Below are 16,066 nucleotides of genomic sequence, written 5' to 3' on the forward strand. Positions count from 1 at the left end.
AAATAATGTGAGAGGGACAGACTGATTTGAGGCAAATAATGTATCGTTGTCTCTTAATGATGCAGTCCCTCTCTGTTACTTAAATAATAGGTTCTGATGAAGGGCAAAAGAGGTCACTAACATCTGATAAATTCATAAAATTTATTAAACTTAACGAAGCTGACTATATATTATGCGCATGCTACATTAACCTTTTTTAAAATAATAAAGTAGCATTTTTATTTTCTCACTGCAACCTCAAACAATGTTTTAGTCTAGTAGGTTATGTAAAACATTCTTTAACTATTAACTTTTTGCGAGTTACTTGCATAAATTATAGGGTGCCTCCCAAAATCCCCAGAACTATTATGCCCTTTATATTAAAACTCCTTCATTATTTACCTGACATAATGTGTGAAGTAACTCGCTAAAGAGCGCGGGAAAGACTTAAAAAACCAACAAAATAGCCCAACTGACAGTGTGTAATGGCTAATTAGCCTTACAATTTTTAAATTTTATTTATTTTTTATTTTCTCCTCATTTGCTTCATTTTTTCACATTTCTTCTTTATTTTTTCACATTTTCTTTTATTTATTCACTCTCCTTCCTATTTTTTTTACCTTTCCTCTTCAGTTCTCGGTGCTGCAAATTTTTCACATCTCTTGTTCCTCTAAAATTCTTTATTCTTTTTCTTATTTTAGTCTTCTTTTATTTCTTACCCATATTGATGAAATAACACCCCTTTAAATCTTATTAAATTCAACACTTTATAGAGAATAATTGAGTCTAATACTATATGCTTTTTTTTTTTTGTTGCACAGTAAATATAATCAAAGACGTATTCAACTAGAATCTATCATACAACACAATCACAATTAAAGTTAAAAAATAATATATTTATATTGGATCGTACTTTATCCAAAAATGCCCATAATTAATCAATTATCTGAGAGTAATACACCACAAGTAAGCTAGCTACATCGAATACTTATAAGTTCATATAGTTATATAGACACACCTAAGAATTCAACAAGGAGTTTTTAATATAGGATATAGTTCAAGGGGGTTTTGGGGATATCAGATAGTTTGAGAGGATTTTAGGCTGAGTTAAATAGCCACGTGTAATGCCACATGGCACGTTTTTAGATAATTAGGAAACACACCTCTAAAAATTCAACTAAGGGATTTTAATATAAAGGAAAATATAGTTCAGGGAAGGAATTTGGAGACACCCTATAGTTTAAGTAGATATCGCACAAAAATTTGATAGTTAAACAGAATTTTAGGGTATTAACTCAATGGAAATTGAATTAATAAACTTCTACAAATATGAGTTAATAGAGTATTTAAAAGCGGAATTGATAAAGAAAAACTTTGTCTATGAGCATTTAATAATGTTGGTCATTTTCTATTTTTCTTTTTCACACCCCTTCCACATGGGATGGGGGTGGGGGATGGGGGGGGGGGGGGATGGTTTTTAGGTAAATATGAGTAGATTAATAATAAAGGGTGTTATGGTAAACAATAACTGTTTTTGTCTGCCTTTTTATCTCAACGATTACCTAATAGTGTCATAAAATAATTAGATGTCGGTTTTATAAATTATCCTAAGTAAAACAAAAAAGTTATTCTATGTTGTTTGCTCATAAATTATTGAAAACCCCTCTGATCGACGTAATGTTAAACTACCCCCTAGGAACTTTAATATTATTTTTAATCGAGAAACAATTTTACATGTTCATGGTTATATTTGAAAAAGATATTTTTCAAAGGAAAATATAATGATTTCCCTTCTCGTTCTTGGGAGGCTACGAGAGAAGCTTATTTCTCTTTCTATTCCTAATTTTCCTCTTTTAAAAGTGATAGTGCGCTCTTTAAAGTGATTATATGATCAAGACTCGAGAGCTTTTTCTTTCTCGCAACTTCCTCACTTTGCTTTGCCAATTTCCACTAGCAACAAAATCTACCCTTTTATTTATATTCTTTTTCCCCCAAACTTTTTCTTTCCCCTTTTTCTTTCGCTTTATTTCTTGGGGAAATACAAGTTTTGAGTCCTACATTTGAAAATCTTCACAATTGATATATGAGTTGTGAGTCCTGCATTTGAAAATCTTCACAACCATAGAATTTTCGGTTCTTCATTAGACTTAGCTCCCGTATGGCCATAAAATTTAGGAGTTTTTTTTTCAAATTTTATTTTGAAATATGTGTTTGTTTATAGATTTTTAATCATTTTTTGACGGATTTTGAAAATAAATTTTCAAATCCCAAAAACAGATCTAGAATAATTTTTGAAGTTTTTGTATTTTTCTACTTAGAAAATATCTAATTCTTTTCAAGTAAAATGCATGTCCAAATACAATTTCAACTTTCAAAAACTATTTTTTACCTCATTTTCTAAAACTCATTTTTTCAAGTTTTAACCAAATATATGTCAAAACGCTAGGTTAGAGTAATCATATTAAAGCAGTAACTCTGTTTAGAAACTTGAACATGTTAACTAACTGAACGAGTCAACAAAAGATTGATTAAAAAGTTTAATATGATATTTTGATTAAAAGAGAGAGAACATAAGGCGAGTATAGCATACCAATTAATCGAGTCAACAAAGGGCCAATATACATTCCTCAAACCATAATAATGTTGAAAAGTAACTTGAACATGGTTACTCTACTTGAGAAATAAAAATTTTATGTTTGTGGGTTTACTTTTGGTCATTTAGATCAATTAATCCTTTTGTAAATGTGAAAATTACAACTCTCTTTGTATTTGTTTATATTACTAATAAGATAACACACTCTTTTTGTATTGTTTTCAGTTATTTATAAAATAATTTTCAATACTAACATCCTATAGGTTGTCTGTTTTATTGACCAGTTCTATTTATTATAGGCGCGTAATTACCTATAATTATCCTTTAAGTGACATGATAATGCAATAAATAAATATATAGATAACCTCGTGTATACAAGTTGAACTCTTAGGAAAATTAGTAAAACTTCCCCTGCATGAATTGCTCCTAATAGTACGGGTTGCCTTTACGTAAGTAATCATCAATTGAAAGAAAACTCAAACTTTTCACAAAAATGGATTAGGAACAATGCACGAGCAGATCAGATAGGATGACACTTTCTGAAAGCAACTGCTTTAGGGTATTTCTTTAATTCCTTACTCTTTTTAGCATTACTTTTCCTCTTCTACTGTGTTTTGTTTTGTAAACTCGCGCATAATTTGTTAAGGAGTTTTAGAGACAGATGGAGAAAATTTCAAATTGATCCCTATTATATAGGCTAGGTTGCAATATTATTCCCCACTCTAACCATTGTTCTTATTTGTTCCCCAAAATTTATGACATAAATACATTTTAAAGAAGTCCTTGCTCCAATCTAGGACCATATTTTCATAATTCTTTTCGGAAATTCGTGACTAGCACTGGCGTTTTAGAAAGGGCAATCTTGACACTACACATATTTTATGGATATTGGAAAATATATGAAGATGAAAATTGTGTCCCATCACATGACAAGCAAGTAAATGTTGTTCGTGAAATTGTGTCCTTTATAGAAGGCCTGTGCAAGTCACATGTTCTCAATGAATTGAACAAATGATGTCATAGATTGGAAATGAAACAATGGTTAGAATCGAGATATGGCAACTTATCCCGTTTAGAAATGATTTAACTTTTATACAGGGATAATTCAAATTATTTATTCAGCATTAATATATTTTAACTTATTGTAGCAGATAACATGTCTCATTTTTCAAAGTTATTTAAGTCACTTTTTATAAACAAATACTTATAATTATCATTTAATTGATTTGATAGTGTAAAAATTCTTTTACAGTCAGTGTGTATGAAGTTAAATTCATTTAGAAAGCCAAATTGGCAAATTACTTGACAGGGAAGAGGTGAATGAGTTGATAACTTGATATGCCTTGTGTGTCGAGGACCTGTTCCTGGAGCTGACTATATTTTGGCCTTAATCAAAACCTTTTGTGGTTTGGTCAAATTGGGCTACTGGGAGTTGAAAAAATTATAACAAGTTTGTATCATGATTTATTGTATAAAGTTATTAGGTCATAGTGCAAGAACTGCACAAGAGCTGACTAAATATTGCCTCGAATTGGTGCTTCTACATGCTCCCTTTTAATCTTCTATCAACTGTAACAGTTATGTTAGGAGAATATACTATGAATTTTGACTCATTCAGAGCTCCTTTTTATATTGTTTCAGTTACTTCAGCTGAGTCAGTTAAAAAGTTTTGCAAAAAATAATAGAGAATAGAAAAAGAAAGAAAAGAGTAACCCTTGCACAGGATTATATATTACATTTAGCAAAATCTACCAGCCACCGTCACAATGTGATTCGCAAATGCTTTTAACATTTAACGTTGTAACCTTTTTCAGGTGCAAAAGACTATCGCAGCATTTGTTATCTGGGATATTGTTATGCTTCCAGATTGCTGCTTCCACGTCTCTGCCTTAGTCTTCCAGCAATGCTACCAATGACTTGTGCAGCAGCTCGACAAGGCTTCTTTTTCGACTTTGAACTTGCTTCTGGTGCAACCATACCAACCAAAATACCACAGTTTTTGTCATCTGGGACATAAGTGCCATCCTCTTTTTCTTCGTTTGATTGCTTTTTCCCAGCATCACTTTCAAGTGGTGACACGCCATTGTAGCCATCACTTAACTCGGTAAGCATAAGTGCACTTGAAGTCAATGCACTGCCTATAGCATTTTCATTTCCTGGTTTGTTGTCCGCTGAGGAGTTCCCTACATTGTCACATGAGAGCACCAGATTTGTACCACAGTTTTTGGAGTCATTATTCAGTAGTAATGAGGGTTCACCGCTAGACTCAGCAGCAAAAGCACGCTTCAGTGAGGGCTCTGTGCTACTTTCTGGTGCTAAATTGTTCTCATTAGGATCATGTTCCATTGTTTTCACCTCGGTTTGAGCATTCATCGCCAGCCCTTGTGACTCACTGTTGTAGTTGCAAAATTCCTCATTTTTCATTGTAGCTTCCATATCTGAGAAAGGTAATGATCTTTTTGCAGAGAATGGCGTCAAGTTGTTTTCAGAACTGACACTAGCTCGATGGGTTTGAATTAGATAATGTGCAACTGACTTGTAACCCAATCTTGCAATCTGGATAGGTTGAACAATCAAGAGTTTTGAAAATGGAAAAGGGGTAAAAAGGAAAGATATGACAAAGAGATTGAAAGAACAATCAAAAGTTTGTAACATGAAATTCTTATAAAGAGTATTACCTTCTTATAAAAAGGACCAGTAGGAGCCCATCCTTTTGCTTGCCGGCACAAGCTGCAGTTGCAAATTCCTCGACAAGCAGGACAAATCCAGTCCGGATTCTTTTTCGCTTCAAGTACATGTTCTCCATATCTGCATTCAGTAATTCAATAACACATTGCGCAAAAGGCTACAGATTGCAAAATGAAAGACGAAAAGTGACTTGAAGCCACTTAATCCACCCTGCTATACGGTGAGCTGGATCCAGAACAACATGATAAAACAACTAAAAAGTTCTGAAGTTCCCCTTCTAACGAAAATACATATCATCATAGTTTTGTAAAGGGGGGGATACTCCAACCAGTATCCGAGAATCTATCTTGGGATTTTTTTCTAATTACATGTCTAAAAAAAAGCTGGTCATAGGAGTTTTGCATCCAGTTGCAAGGGGGGGAATACTCCAACCAGTATCCGAGAATCTATCTTGGGATTTTTTTCTAATTACATGTCTAAAAAAAAGCTGGTCATAGGAGTTTTGCATCCAGTTGCACTACATGAGTTGCATTATAAGGAATTCACAAATACGAAGCTGAAAGTTGGTCTTGTATCCCGTCATAGAAAACTCCAGGTTGCGTGTTTAAGGAAGAAACTTCTTAGCTTTCTTTTTTTTTGAACAGGTAAGATAGCAAGGAAGAAACTTCTAAACTGATACTCCCTCATCCCAATCTATGTAGCACATTTTTCTTTTTAGTCTGTCCCAAAAAGAATGTCACCTTTCTATATTTAGAAACAATTTAACTCTAAAATTCTTGTTTACCCTTATTGAGATTCTTTATAACCGCACAAACGTCTAAGGCTTGTTTTAGACCACCAATTCAAAAGTCTTCCTTCTTTCTTAAACTTTGGTCCGAGTCAAATGGTGCCACATAAATTGGAACTGAGGGAGTACCATATAATTCTTATTGGGTTGAAAATATCCAACTTCACAACATAGACACGTGTGTATGGGGACAAGGTATCGGTACAAGTGGTTAAATGACAGGAGAATAGATGCATATCGTCAAAGCTGATTAACAAAGCTCAAAAGGACCAAATATACAGACAATTAACTAAGATAGTAGTTCCATCATCGAGTGGCATAGAAAGACAAATATAGACGTCAAGATAAAAATACACTTCTCGATAGAATTGCTTCAGTTATAGACACTTTTGCGTATTTGAGAAGTTCGGCATAGTGAGAGCATAAAGACGGTTAAACATTAGAAGATATCAAAATTTTGATATACATGATGTTCTACCTCATATACAAGCAATCTCCACAAAATTGTCCTTGAACCAGGTTACATTTGCAGCAATGAGTTCGATGACCAAGAGTTTTCTGTCTGTAGCAAGAAGGTGAAGAACCACATTGTCATAACTTGCTATATTCTTCCAGGGGAAATTGTATTGAATGAAGGCATACATGAGAAAAACAATAAAATTGCCTGGAAAATCTATGTGTGTGAGAGTGAGAGAGTAAGAGAGTAAGAGAGGGAACACCAAATCAATAATTAAGTACCATCAAAGAAAATAGCCCTTGCAAAATTCATCACAATAGAGAAAGCACTACTGAGTACTGGCCCCTTGCATATTTAAAAATTTCTAGGCTCAGGTAGAACAATTGGATGCGCGCACCATTTTGAGATAGGCTAATAAAACCAATAATATACCATCTTAAAATAAAGATTTACAGATTCCAATACTAATACAGTGGGAAATCTGATTGAGGAAATTCATAGATCATTTTTCAAGTCATTCATATTATTTCCTCATTTTTCATTATTTTGCCAATGTCACATAAGGCTAGCTTATAGGAACAACACGAAGCAAGAATTTACTGAAGGCATACATGAGAAAAACAATAAAACTGCCTGGAAAATATGTGTGTGTGAGAGAGTAAGAGAGCGAACATCAAATCAATATTTAAGTACCATCAAAGAAAATAGCCCTTGCAAAATTCATCACAATAGAGAAAGCACTACTGAGTACTGGCCCCTTGCATATTTAAAAATTTCTAGGCTCAGGTAGAACAATTGGATGCGCGCACCATTTTGAGATAGGCTAATAAAACCAATAATATACCATCTTAAAATAAAGATTTACAGATTCCAATACTAATACAGGGGGAAATCTGATTGAGGAAATTCATAGATCATTTTTCAAGTCATTCATATTATTTCCTCATTTTTCATTATTTTGCCAATGTCACATAAGGTTAGCTTATAGGAACAACATGAAGCAAGAATTTACTGATGATACTAGTTCCCAACTGAAGGTAATGTCTGTAGCAATGCTGATGAAAATCATTTTATACTTTACATAAAGCACAATAAATGCATAGTGTAGACCTAAAAATATCTCCTTACCGACATTGATGACAAGTTTTTCCCCTGACCGGATCATAGATTCGCTTCCCATCATTTCCATATCCATCCACAAACAGAGTCCAGCTCAAATCAGTTGTACCCAACAATTTCTCATGCTCTTCCGTGTAAATCTCTGGCCTTGACCCTTCCTCCCTCAACAAATTCTGCTCATCTTCCAATGATTTATCAATCTTAGAAAGATGCACCTCCGAATAACTAAGTGGTGTTACATTCTGCAGCCTAAATTCCTCAAACAAACAAGAATAAGTCATTAGAAATTACAACATGTCCGCATTCTTTTTTCATTTCCGTGCAAGTATCAAGTGGTCTTTTAAGTTATATACACCGTCAATGTAAAGAATTTTTATACCATCAGATCACATTTACCTGTTGCAGCAGGTAACCTGTTTCATCTTCAAGATTACAAATCTCACATTAAGATTACAGATCTCCCATATTAAGGAGGTTTATATGTAGATACACTTTGGATGACCTAATAGTGCAAAAAGCTTTTTTACACTGATGGTATATACAACTTAAACTCCAAACAAAATTAGCAAAAATATTACTTCTATTTTTATAAAGATTTTTAAAAGAAAGTAGAGGATATACACCCAAGTCCCAACAGTAAAAAATGGGTATACTGTTTGAGTAAATACACTAAAATAAGTGGAGTATACCTAGAGGAACGGCGAGCGGGTCCAGAAGGCTGCAATGGAGAGAGACGCTGAGGGGTTTTGCGAACGGTGGGTGTCTTAACGGACTTGAGTTTGAGTGATATGTCAAAAATTCCTAAGTTTTGCATTCTCTCAAGATTTTCTTTGATTCTTTTTTCCCTCAACTGTTCATACTCGGAAGTTTTCTGGTTTTCGCCGCCGACATCGTCGATGTTCACCGGAGCAGCTCTCTTTCTCCCACGAAAACCCATTTTCCAGCTTCTCTCTCTGTCTCTCAACCCCAACGGTCAAATATAGTGGAAGCGACAAAAATGCCGTACACAAGCTTATGGCAATAGGTATAGGGAGGAGGAGGGAAATTCAAGCCCGTTCGGTGCTAAAATGACCGTTGTCTCCCCATTTAGGGGACATACAAATTTGGTTAGCACGAGCGCACTAACTAGTCTAGAACCCCACACCATTTGGAAAAAATAATACAATTTATTGTACTTAACTAATTTACTCCTTCTATAGAAAAGAGTGACGGAATTCGAAAGACAAAAATTACTAGTACTAATTAAAACTTTTATACTAATTACAACAAGTGATTTAATCCCATAATATAATGAATCAGTCAATTTGGATGCAAGATACTTGCACGATTATGATAAGAACAACAAGCTCAAAAAATAGTATCAAAATGTTATATTGGAAGAATTCTTTGATGTCTAGAAAATCGTATCTCATAATGATCGTTGAGTATATTATTTATAGATTAGTAGGTATAATGGTTGAGCCCACCACTAATGACAATTATTGAAGTGCGATAATGAAAATCTAACGGTAAACATAAATGCCTAAATTCTTGTAATGAGCCGTTACTCTTTAATGTTGTGAAATATTCTTCATTAAATGCTACCAGACGCATCATGCTTAATGCCTTTATAGACTTGCCTTTCTCGGTGACACACAAGGTAGATGTGTCCGATTTTCTGTCCTCCCGGCTTCGATTTCACGTGTCCCCTTCTTTGGTGACCATGTATCGTAATATATTTTACCCAATAAAGATAGTCCTCCTACTTTCCGGTGACATAACTTTGTGTTACCGGAAAGTTGGTGAGAATCTTCTTTTGGCGGGAATTACTAAAATTCCTTTTGAAGTTACTGACGGTTAATTAGACGCCTGTCCCTTCACATTTAATGCCTAGAACACGTGTCCTCCTATGATTTAGCACGCCTTTTGCCGGTTATCGAGGTAATTGGAGCCAAGTATTTTAGCCGCCCAAAATTTCACCTATACGTATCGACTCTCTTTTCCTTTGGGTCTTACCAGTCGATTGAGCTTTCAAACTGCATTCATGTTCTTCATCTCTTCTCTAATCTTCTCTCGACACATAACTTTTTATTTCTCTTCTCCAATGGATTCTTCATCTAAACGCGCTAGTTCTTCGAAGAGCAAGATTAAGAACGAGGATTCCGTTCCTCCAACAATAAGTTCCATAATCCCTAGAAGGCTTAGTACTTTGAAGGATTTGGAGGAGAAATTTCCCACTGATAGCCCCCGTATATGGGCGGTTAGCAGGTACCCATCTTCAATTCATCCTTCGAGTATCCCTACTGTGAAGGAAGACTGTTGCTGCCAAGATTTGGACATTATCACTCCTGATCTATCAGAGCGAGTGACCCTTCCCAGAGAGGGTTTCACATATTTTTATACGTACCATTTTACTTTGGGTGCATTTTCTTTGAACGGAGAACTTGATACTGTGATAGCGGAATTTTGTCTCCGTTATCAGGTGTGTTTGGCGCAAGTAAGTCCTTCTGTGTGAAGGACGGTCGTCTATCTTAGGCTCTTGTGTCTGGAAACCAAAGAAGAGCTATCATTGGCTCATATGATGAATTTGTACTCCCTCAAAGCCTTCCGCAGGGGGGTTGATAAATCTCTGCAAGCGTGGTCACCATACTTTGATATCCAGTATGGATGATGACAATGACCGAGGGTGGATGAAACGGTTCATTGCAATTACTTCCGGTAACATTATTCCGACAATTGCTTCATCATTTTCGGTTGTTTGGAACCGTTCTTGTAAGTTTCATTCAATACGCTCCTCCTAAATGATTTTCCACACTTGTATTAATCATTTAACTCATGTATGTTATAGAGACCCGATGGGTCCCATCGATTCTAGAAGGCCTGGACCGGTGGGTTCAAAAGATCTTGGATTTTACCACGCCCGAAATCCGCTTGTGGAAAGAACTGTCCATCAAATACGGGTAGAAGGCCAAAAATCATGGTAACTATAATTTGCTTTGCTTTAGTTTTTTTATATGTGAAATTTGGCTGAATCTCCTGATTTGTTTATCAAATTAAGTCTACCCCCGAGGCTCAGTCGAGATCCCTAAAGAGGATGTTTTGGCCGACCTTGCTGATGCGGCGAGACTGTTCCAGGAGGTGCTTGCTCGAACGGGTGCCTCCGGATCTACTCCGTGCACAAATATTTCTTCACGGAGTCCTCGGCCAAAGAAAAAGAACCAAAAAGAAGGCATTTCTTTGTGGCCAGGGAGAAGAATAAGAGGGCAAAAGTTGATGCCCCTGAATCAACCCAGGTGGCGACGTTGGCTGGTCCTCCCTCTGGGACGGTTATAGACACCGTAGTGATTGATGATGAAGAAGTTAGTGATGAGTGAGCTTCTCTTCATAGAGACAATGATCCTTATCCTCTCAACAGGATGCTCAACCTGTTGATGTAGTCACATCCGTCGAGGACGATGTCTCGGCACTTTGGGGAGAGTTTGATTTGATGGAAAGTGCCAACTCTCATTCTCGGGCCCCAATTGTTGTGCCCGATACTATGAGGCAGAATACTGGGTCCTTGCCGTACCTGGTTGGTGAGCACCCAACAACCAGTGCTGCCTTCGATGCAGATATTTCCCGTCCTTCTCCCTTACCAGCTTTATCACCCGCTTCTTCGCCACTGGCTGCTGCTACATCATTTCCATCTTCATCTACGATTCCACCAACAATATCACCTCCATCGGTCGCACCTAGCCGTGCTGAAGGCATTTCTCTCCCACAGTCCCTTGTTCATGGGAATTTTGGGGCAAAATTACGTTGCCCCTTCCGAGGATCCTCAGAGGAGGAGAAATGTTACCTTTTCAGTCTCTACCGGGTGTAACCTTCTTTCCTCGTCGGTGGATCTTGCAAATTATCTGAAGCCATTGAATTCGCAGAAGGATTGGAAAAAGATTCAGACACTCTCGGGAGAGTGTTTGTTGAACAATACCATGCATAATGTCGCAGCGGTATGTTTATTTCTTCTTCTACTATTTTTCAGCTTTTGAATGAATGCATTTTAAGTTTTACCTCTTCTTATCTCTGAGGCCAATTTTCTTGCTTTTGAGGGCCTACACAAGTTAATCCGAGAGAAGGAAGAACTCTCTTCTGAACGGGATCATCTTTTGGCGGAAGGGGACCAAATTGTTCTTCGCCTTTTAGAACTGGAAACTAGGGCCACTGAGGCCAATGTTTTGGAAGCCTATTTGCAACAAAGTGAGCAGGAAGTGGTAACCCTTAGCCAAGAAGTTGGGCCACTGAGGGCCGGTTTTGATGAAGTCAAGGCTAAATGGGTTGAGGTTCAGAATGCCATTCTTGCTGCCAATGATCGTGAGGCTGCTGCTGCAAAAAGGATAACTAAATTAGAAGCAGCCTTGAATTCTAAGGCCAGAGAGGTTGCTGCCGCGGGGGTGAGACATGCCCGGTTGAAGGAGAAGTATAAGAAAACTATCGAGCACAACATGCTCTATAGTTCAACTGTCCATGATCTTGATGTCAGTCTCCGATCTGCTAGGTCTGCCCAAGACAATCTTTCTACCGAGATCACTTAACTCAAAGAAGAACTCAGGCTCTGAGAGGCTTCCCTCGTTGTTGAAAAAACTTATGCCATGTACAACATGAGGAGAAAGACCTTGCCAAAATTGCTAAGGCACGCGAGCTTGAGTTGGCTGCAAAGAAAGGACTCCTAGTGCGGTCTGATGCTCCAGGTTCTTCTGATTCCGATTCCGAGATTTCGGACACTGAAGATGAATCGGAAGGCTATGATGCCGAAGATCAAGCTGGGGAAGATACTGAGCCATCGGTTGAACCGGTTACTGCTCTCGGGGATGCAGATACTTCTCTTCCTTCTAATTCTAGCGATGTTGTAGTTTAGCTCTTGTATTTCTTTTTGGTACATCCATGTAAATAAATACATTGTTGCTCAACTATTTGGCAGAGTCTTTCTTTGCTCGGATATATGTTCAAGTTTTTTCGCCCTTGTGCATGTCTTCCTGCTTTTCTGCATGTGGTCTTGGGTGCATTTTCTTCGATGCACTTCTGTCTCCGAGAGTTATCCCTTTTACATGAGGGTTTCAATAAGTATTTGTGTAAGTTTGGTTTCTGCGTCTTTTACATATGTGGCTTCGGGTGTATTTTTCCATGATCGCATTTTTGGTTCCGAGAATAGACTCTTCTCGAACTAACCCTTTAACATGAGGATTTTTTAAGTGTTTGCACAACTTTGGCTTATGCGTCTTTTTTATATACGGCTTCGGGTGTATTTTTTCCCGATAGCATTTTTGGTTCCGGGGATATATTCTTCCGGAACTAATCCTTTAACATGAGGATTTTTATAAGAGAGGGCCCTCTTATGTTTACGGTGCTCTTGAAGAGGACGTCTCATGTTCATTACGACACTAACATTTGAAGTACTTGTTTAACTTTCAAATGACAAAATTAGCTCATCGTGCAGACAAGAAACAAGATAAAAGCAAAAGGATTTCATTTCATTCCTTCCGTTTTCATAGTTTACATAGGCATTTTGCTAAAAACAAGTTGCCATAACTTGTGGCTATCTTGTATAACTTGTTTCTTCGGGGCTGGCTGTGCAGTTTCCGGTCCCGATGATGCATGGCATTCAGTGTTGCCTTGTCGTATTTTCATTCCCAATTGACGTGACATTCAGTGATGTATTACCGGATTTGCGTTCCCGGTTGATGTGGTATTCAGTGTTGCCTTGTAATCATATCATTAACCCTTCCCCCAAGTGTTCTAATGCGAAGAATGTGAATTTGAACACTGAAAGTCTTGTATCTTCGAAGGTTCCACTAATGAATTGCTACGTCAACCTTTCGCTCAGTAACATATTTTGCTTTTCCCTTAGGAATTCATGTTGTCAAACGAAAGAATACCTAACAATCCTCTAGTGTTTTGTGCTCGTGAACAATCGTGTAACCTTTGTTCTGTAACAAACTTAACTTTCCGGTAGGAATTTGCTACCAAAACAAAGATTATCTTATCGTCTCTGAGTGTAGACTTGTTTTGTTTGTCTTGTCATCAAATGTCTAATTATTGTTGTTTTTGTAGTATGCTTGTGGTCGTTGCCTCATTAAAAAGCTTTGTTTCTGTTTGACTGTTGTTTGTCATTAGTAATATTTTTTGAGATGAGCTACATTGCAGTTGCTGGGCAACTTGTCTCCATTACGATTTTGCAACTTATATGACCCTTTACTGGTGATAGCCGAAACCCGATAAGGGTCTTCCCATGTAGAGGCTATTTTTTCGGTGTTGAGTTCTCGGGTGTTCTGAGTCACCTTCCTCAAGACCAAGTCTCCCACTTTAAAATAACGAAAGTTGGTTCTTTGATTGTAATATCGCTCCATCATCTGCTTTTGTGCTGCCATTCTGACATGTGCCAGGTCCCTGCGTTCCTCGAGCAGTTCTAAGTTGATTAGAATTGCCTCGTTTTTTGACTCTTTGTCTGCTTTCAAATACCTTAAGGTTGGTTCCCTACTTCCACCGATATCAAAGCTTCTGCGCCGTACGTAAGGGGAAAAGGGGTTTCTGCTGTGCTTGACTTGGCCGTTGTTCGGTAGGCCCATAACACTCCAGGTAATTCTGAGGGCCAATTGCCTTTTGCTGCTTCCAACCTTTTCTTTAGATTTTGCACAATTATTTTGTTTGTTGACTCCGCTTGGCCGTTTGCGCACGGATGGTAGGGTGAAGAGGTAATCCTTTTCATCTTCAAATCTTCGAGGAATTTTGTGACTTTTGCGCTGATAAATTGTGGCCCATTGTCGCATGCAATCTCTTTTGGTATTCCGAACCTGTAAATTATGTTTTCCCACAGGAAGTGGACCAGTTCGCGTTCTCCAATGTTTTGATAAGGACATGCTTCCACCCATTTGGAAAAATAGTTAGTTAAAATTAGAAGAAACCTTACCTTTCGAGGAGTCGATGGTAACGGTCCGACAATGTTTATTCTCCATTTCATGAACGGCCATGGGGACATAATTGATGTTACACCCCGCAGTATTACGTCGATGTTACACCCTGTAGTATTGTACGTTAAAATTGTCGTAAGATAATTGACCTCAGTTCAAGTACAAGATTATTCGGAGATTATAAGTATTATGCTACTTCAAACAAGTGATAAGTAAATTGGTGAAGGTGAGAGAGTAAGCGAATTGAAGAACGTGAGTTTTCGTCGAAGTTTGATAATTTGGGGATAAAATACGGTCCAAGCTATAATACCCCGTATTTATGGACTTGTGCTATACAATGTACCACATGACCATGATAGTGAGGTGTATAAGGTATGTTAAAAGCGATTAGTATTTTAAATAATTTGGAATAATTCTTAATTATGTGGATAATTAGTTAATTATTGGATTAGTGGGGGATTAATAAATTGATTAAGGAAAAGGGTAGATTATTTTGGATAAACTTGATAGGCTGGCACCAAGTTTTGGCCAAATTAATTACTCTTAAGTCATGTAATTTGGTGGCACATTAGAGGACTTGTGGCCAAAGTCATCAAAGTGTGGGCCCACACCCAATAATACAAAAGACTTCTTGAATTCACAAAATAAGATAGTTACACCTCCAAAGTGACGAATGAACTTCACCAAAGAAAAGTTATATAAGATTAGGATCAAATTCAAAAGTGATGGCAAATGGGGGTGGACCCCACTGTCCACTAACTATAACTATTATATTTACTTTTTGATGGATAAACTTATGTCTTGAAAATCTATATATATCATCAGCAACGCTTTAGCAAGTGTGGAGGAAATAAATATTTTGCCTCTTCTCAACATAGTTTAGAAAAAAGTCCCCTTGAGAAATATGAGCTACAACGTGTGGAGGTAAAGATATGTCCTTGCATGGAAGAAAATGCGAAGAACGACATAAAGATTATGCCCACGTCGGTTTCCTCCGGATAATTACAAATCAACTTCAAAGCAAAGTAAGTTAGAAGAAGAGTGTAATATTTCTCAAAGACAGTATACAGGTTTTGCGAACCACCTCGATCTCGTTGTTCTGTTTTGACGCGTTGGTTAATCCGGGTTTTCTTCTATGTGAAGTAAGGAGGAATAAGAGTATTTCTTGAAAAACATGATAAGAAGTTTCCTCTCCTTGGTATATTTAAATTTTTCCATATCATGGCTAAATTGTAGGATGAGAATTATTATGGGATTAATAGCGGAAACGCGTATTTTAACGTTGCTATTGTTGTATCAGTTATTCGGTAATTTTCTAAGGCTTTTTTTTTCGTGGCTGGAAATCATTGGAGTAACTTGGATATATAGTTGTAGTCATCATTGATATGTGATTTGAAGGAAATAAAATATTGAAGAAGTATGTTTGATAATCGTAGCCGAGCTTGCCGCTCGTTATATCATAATTTGGGTTATAAAAATTGTTGTGGGAGTTAATAGTTGTGTTGTTGTATTTCCTTGAC

General features: G+C 37.0%; 1 protein-coding gene across 1 annotated transcript; it reads right to left on the minus strand.

The window, feature by feature from the left end:
* Window positions 1-4,195: 4,195 nt before the first annotated feature.
* On the minus strand, window positions 4,196-8,668 carry LOC107831658 (uncharacterized). Its single transcript, XM_016659439.2, has 5 exons — window positions 8,313-8,668; window positions 7,633-7,872; window positions 6,526-6,609; window positions 5,251-5,380; window positions 4,196-5,128 (listed from the first exon to the last, which is right to left on the minus strand). Exons 1-5 carry the CDS (start codon window positions 8,558-8,560, stop codon window positions 4,427-4,429), a joined length of 1,404 nt encoding a protein of 467 aa, XP_016514925.1. The 5' UTR covers window positions 8,561-8,668; the 3' UTR covers window positions 4,196-4,426.
* Window positions 8,669-16,066: the final 7,398 nt, after the last annotated feature.

Source organism: Nicotiana tabacum, chromosome 17, assembly GCF_000715075.1.
Source record: "Nicotiana tabacum cultivar K326 chromosome 17, ASM71507v2, whole genome shotgun sequence".
Lineage (NCBI taxonomy): Eukaryota > Viridiplantae > Streptophyta > Magnoliopsida > Solanales > Solanaceae > Nicotiana > Nicotiana tabacum.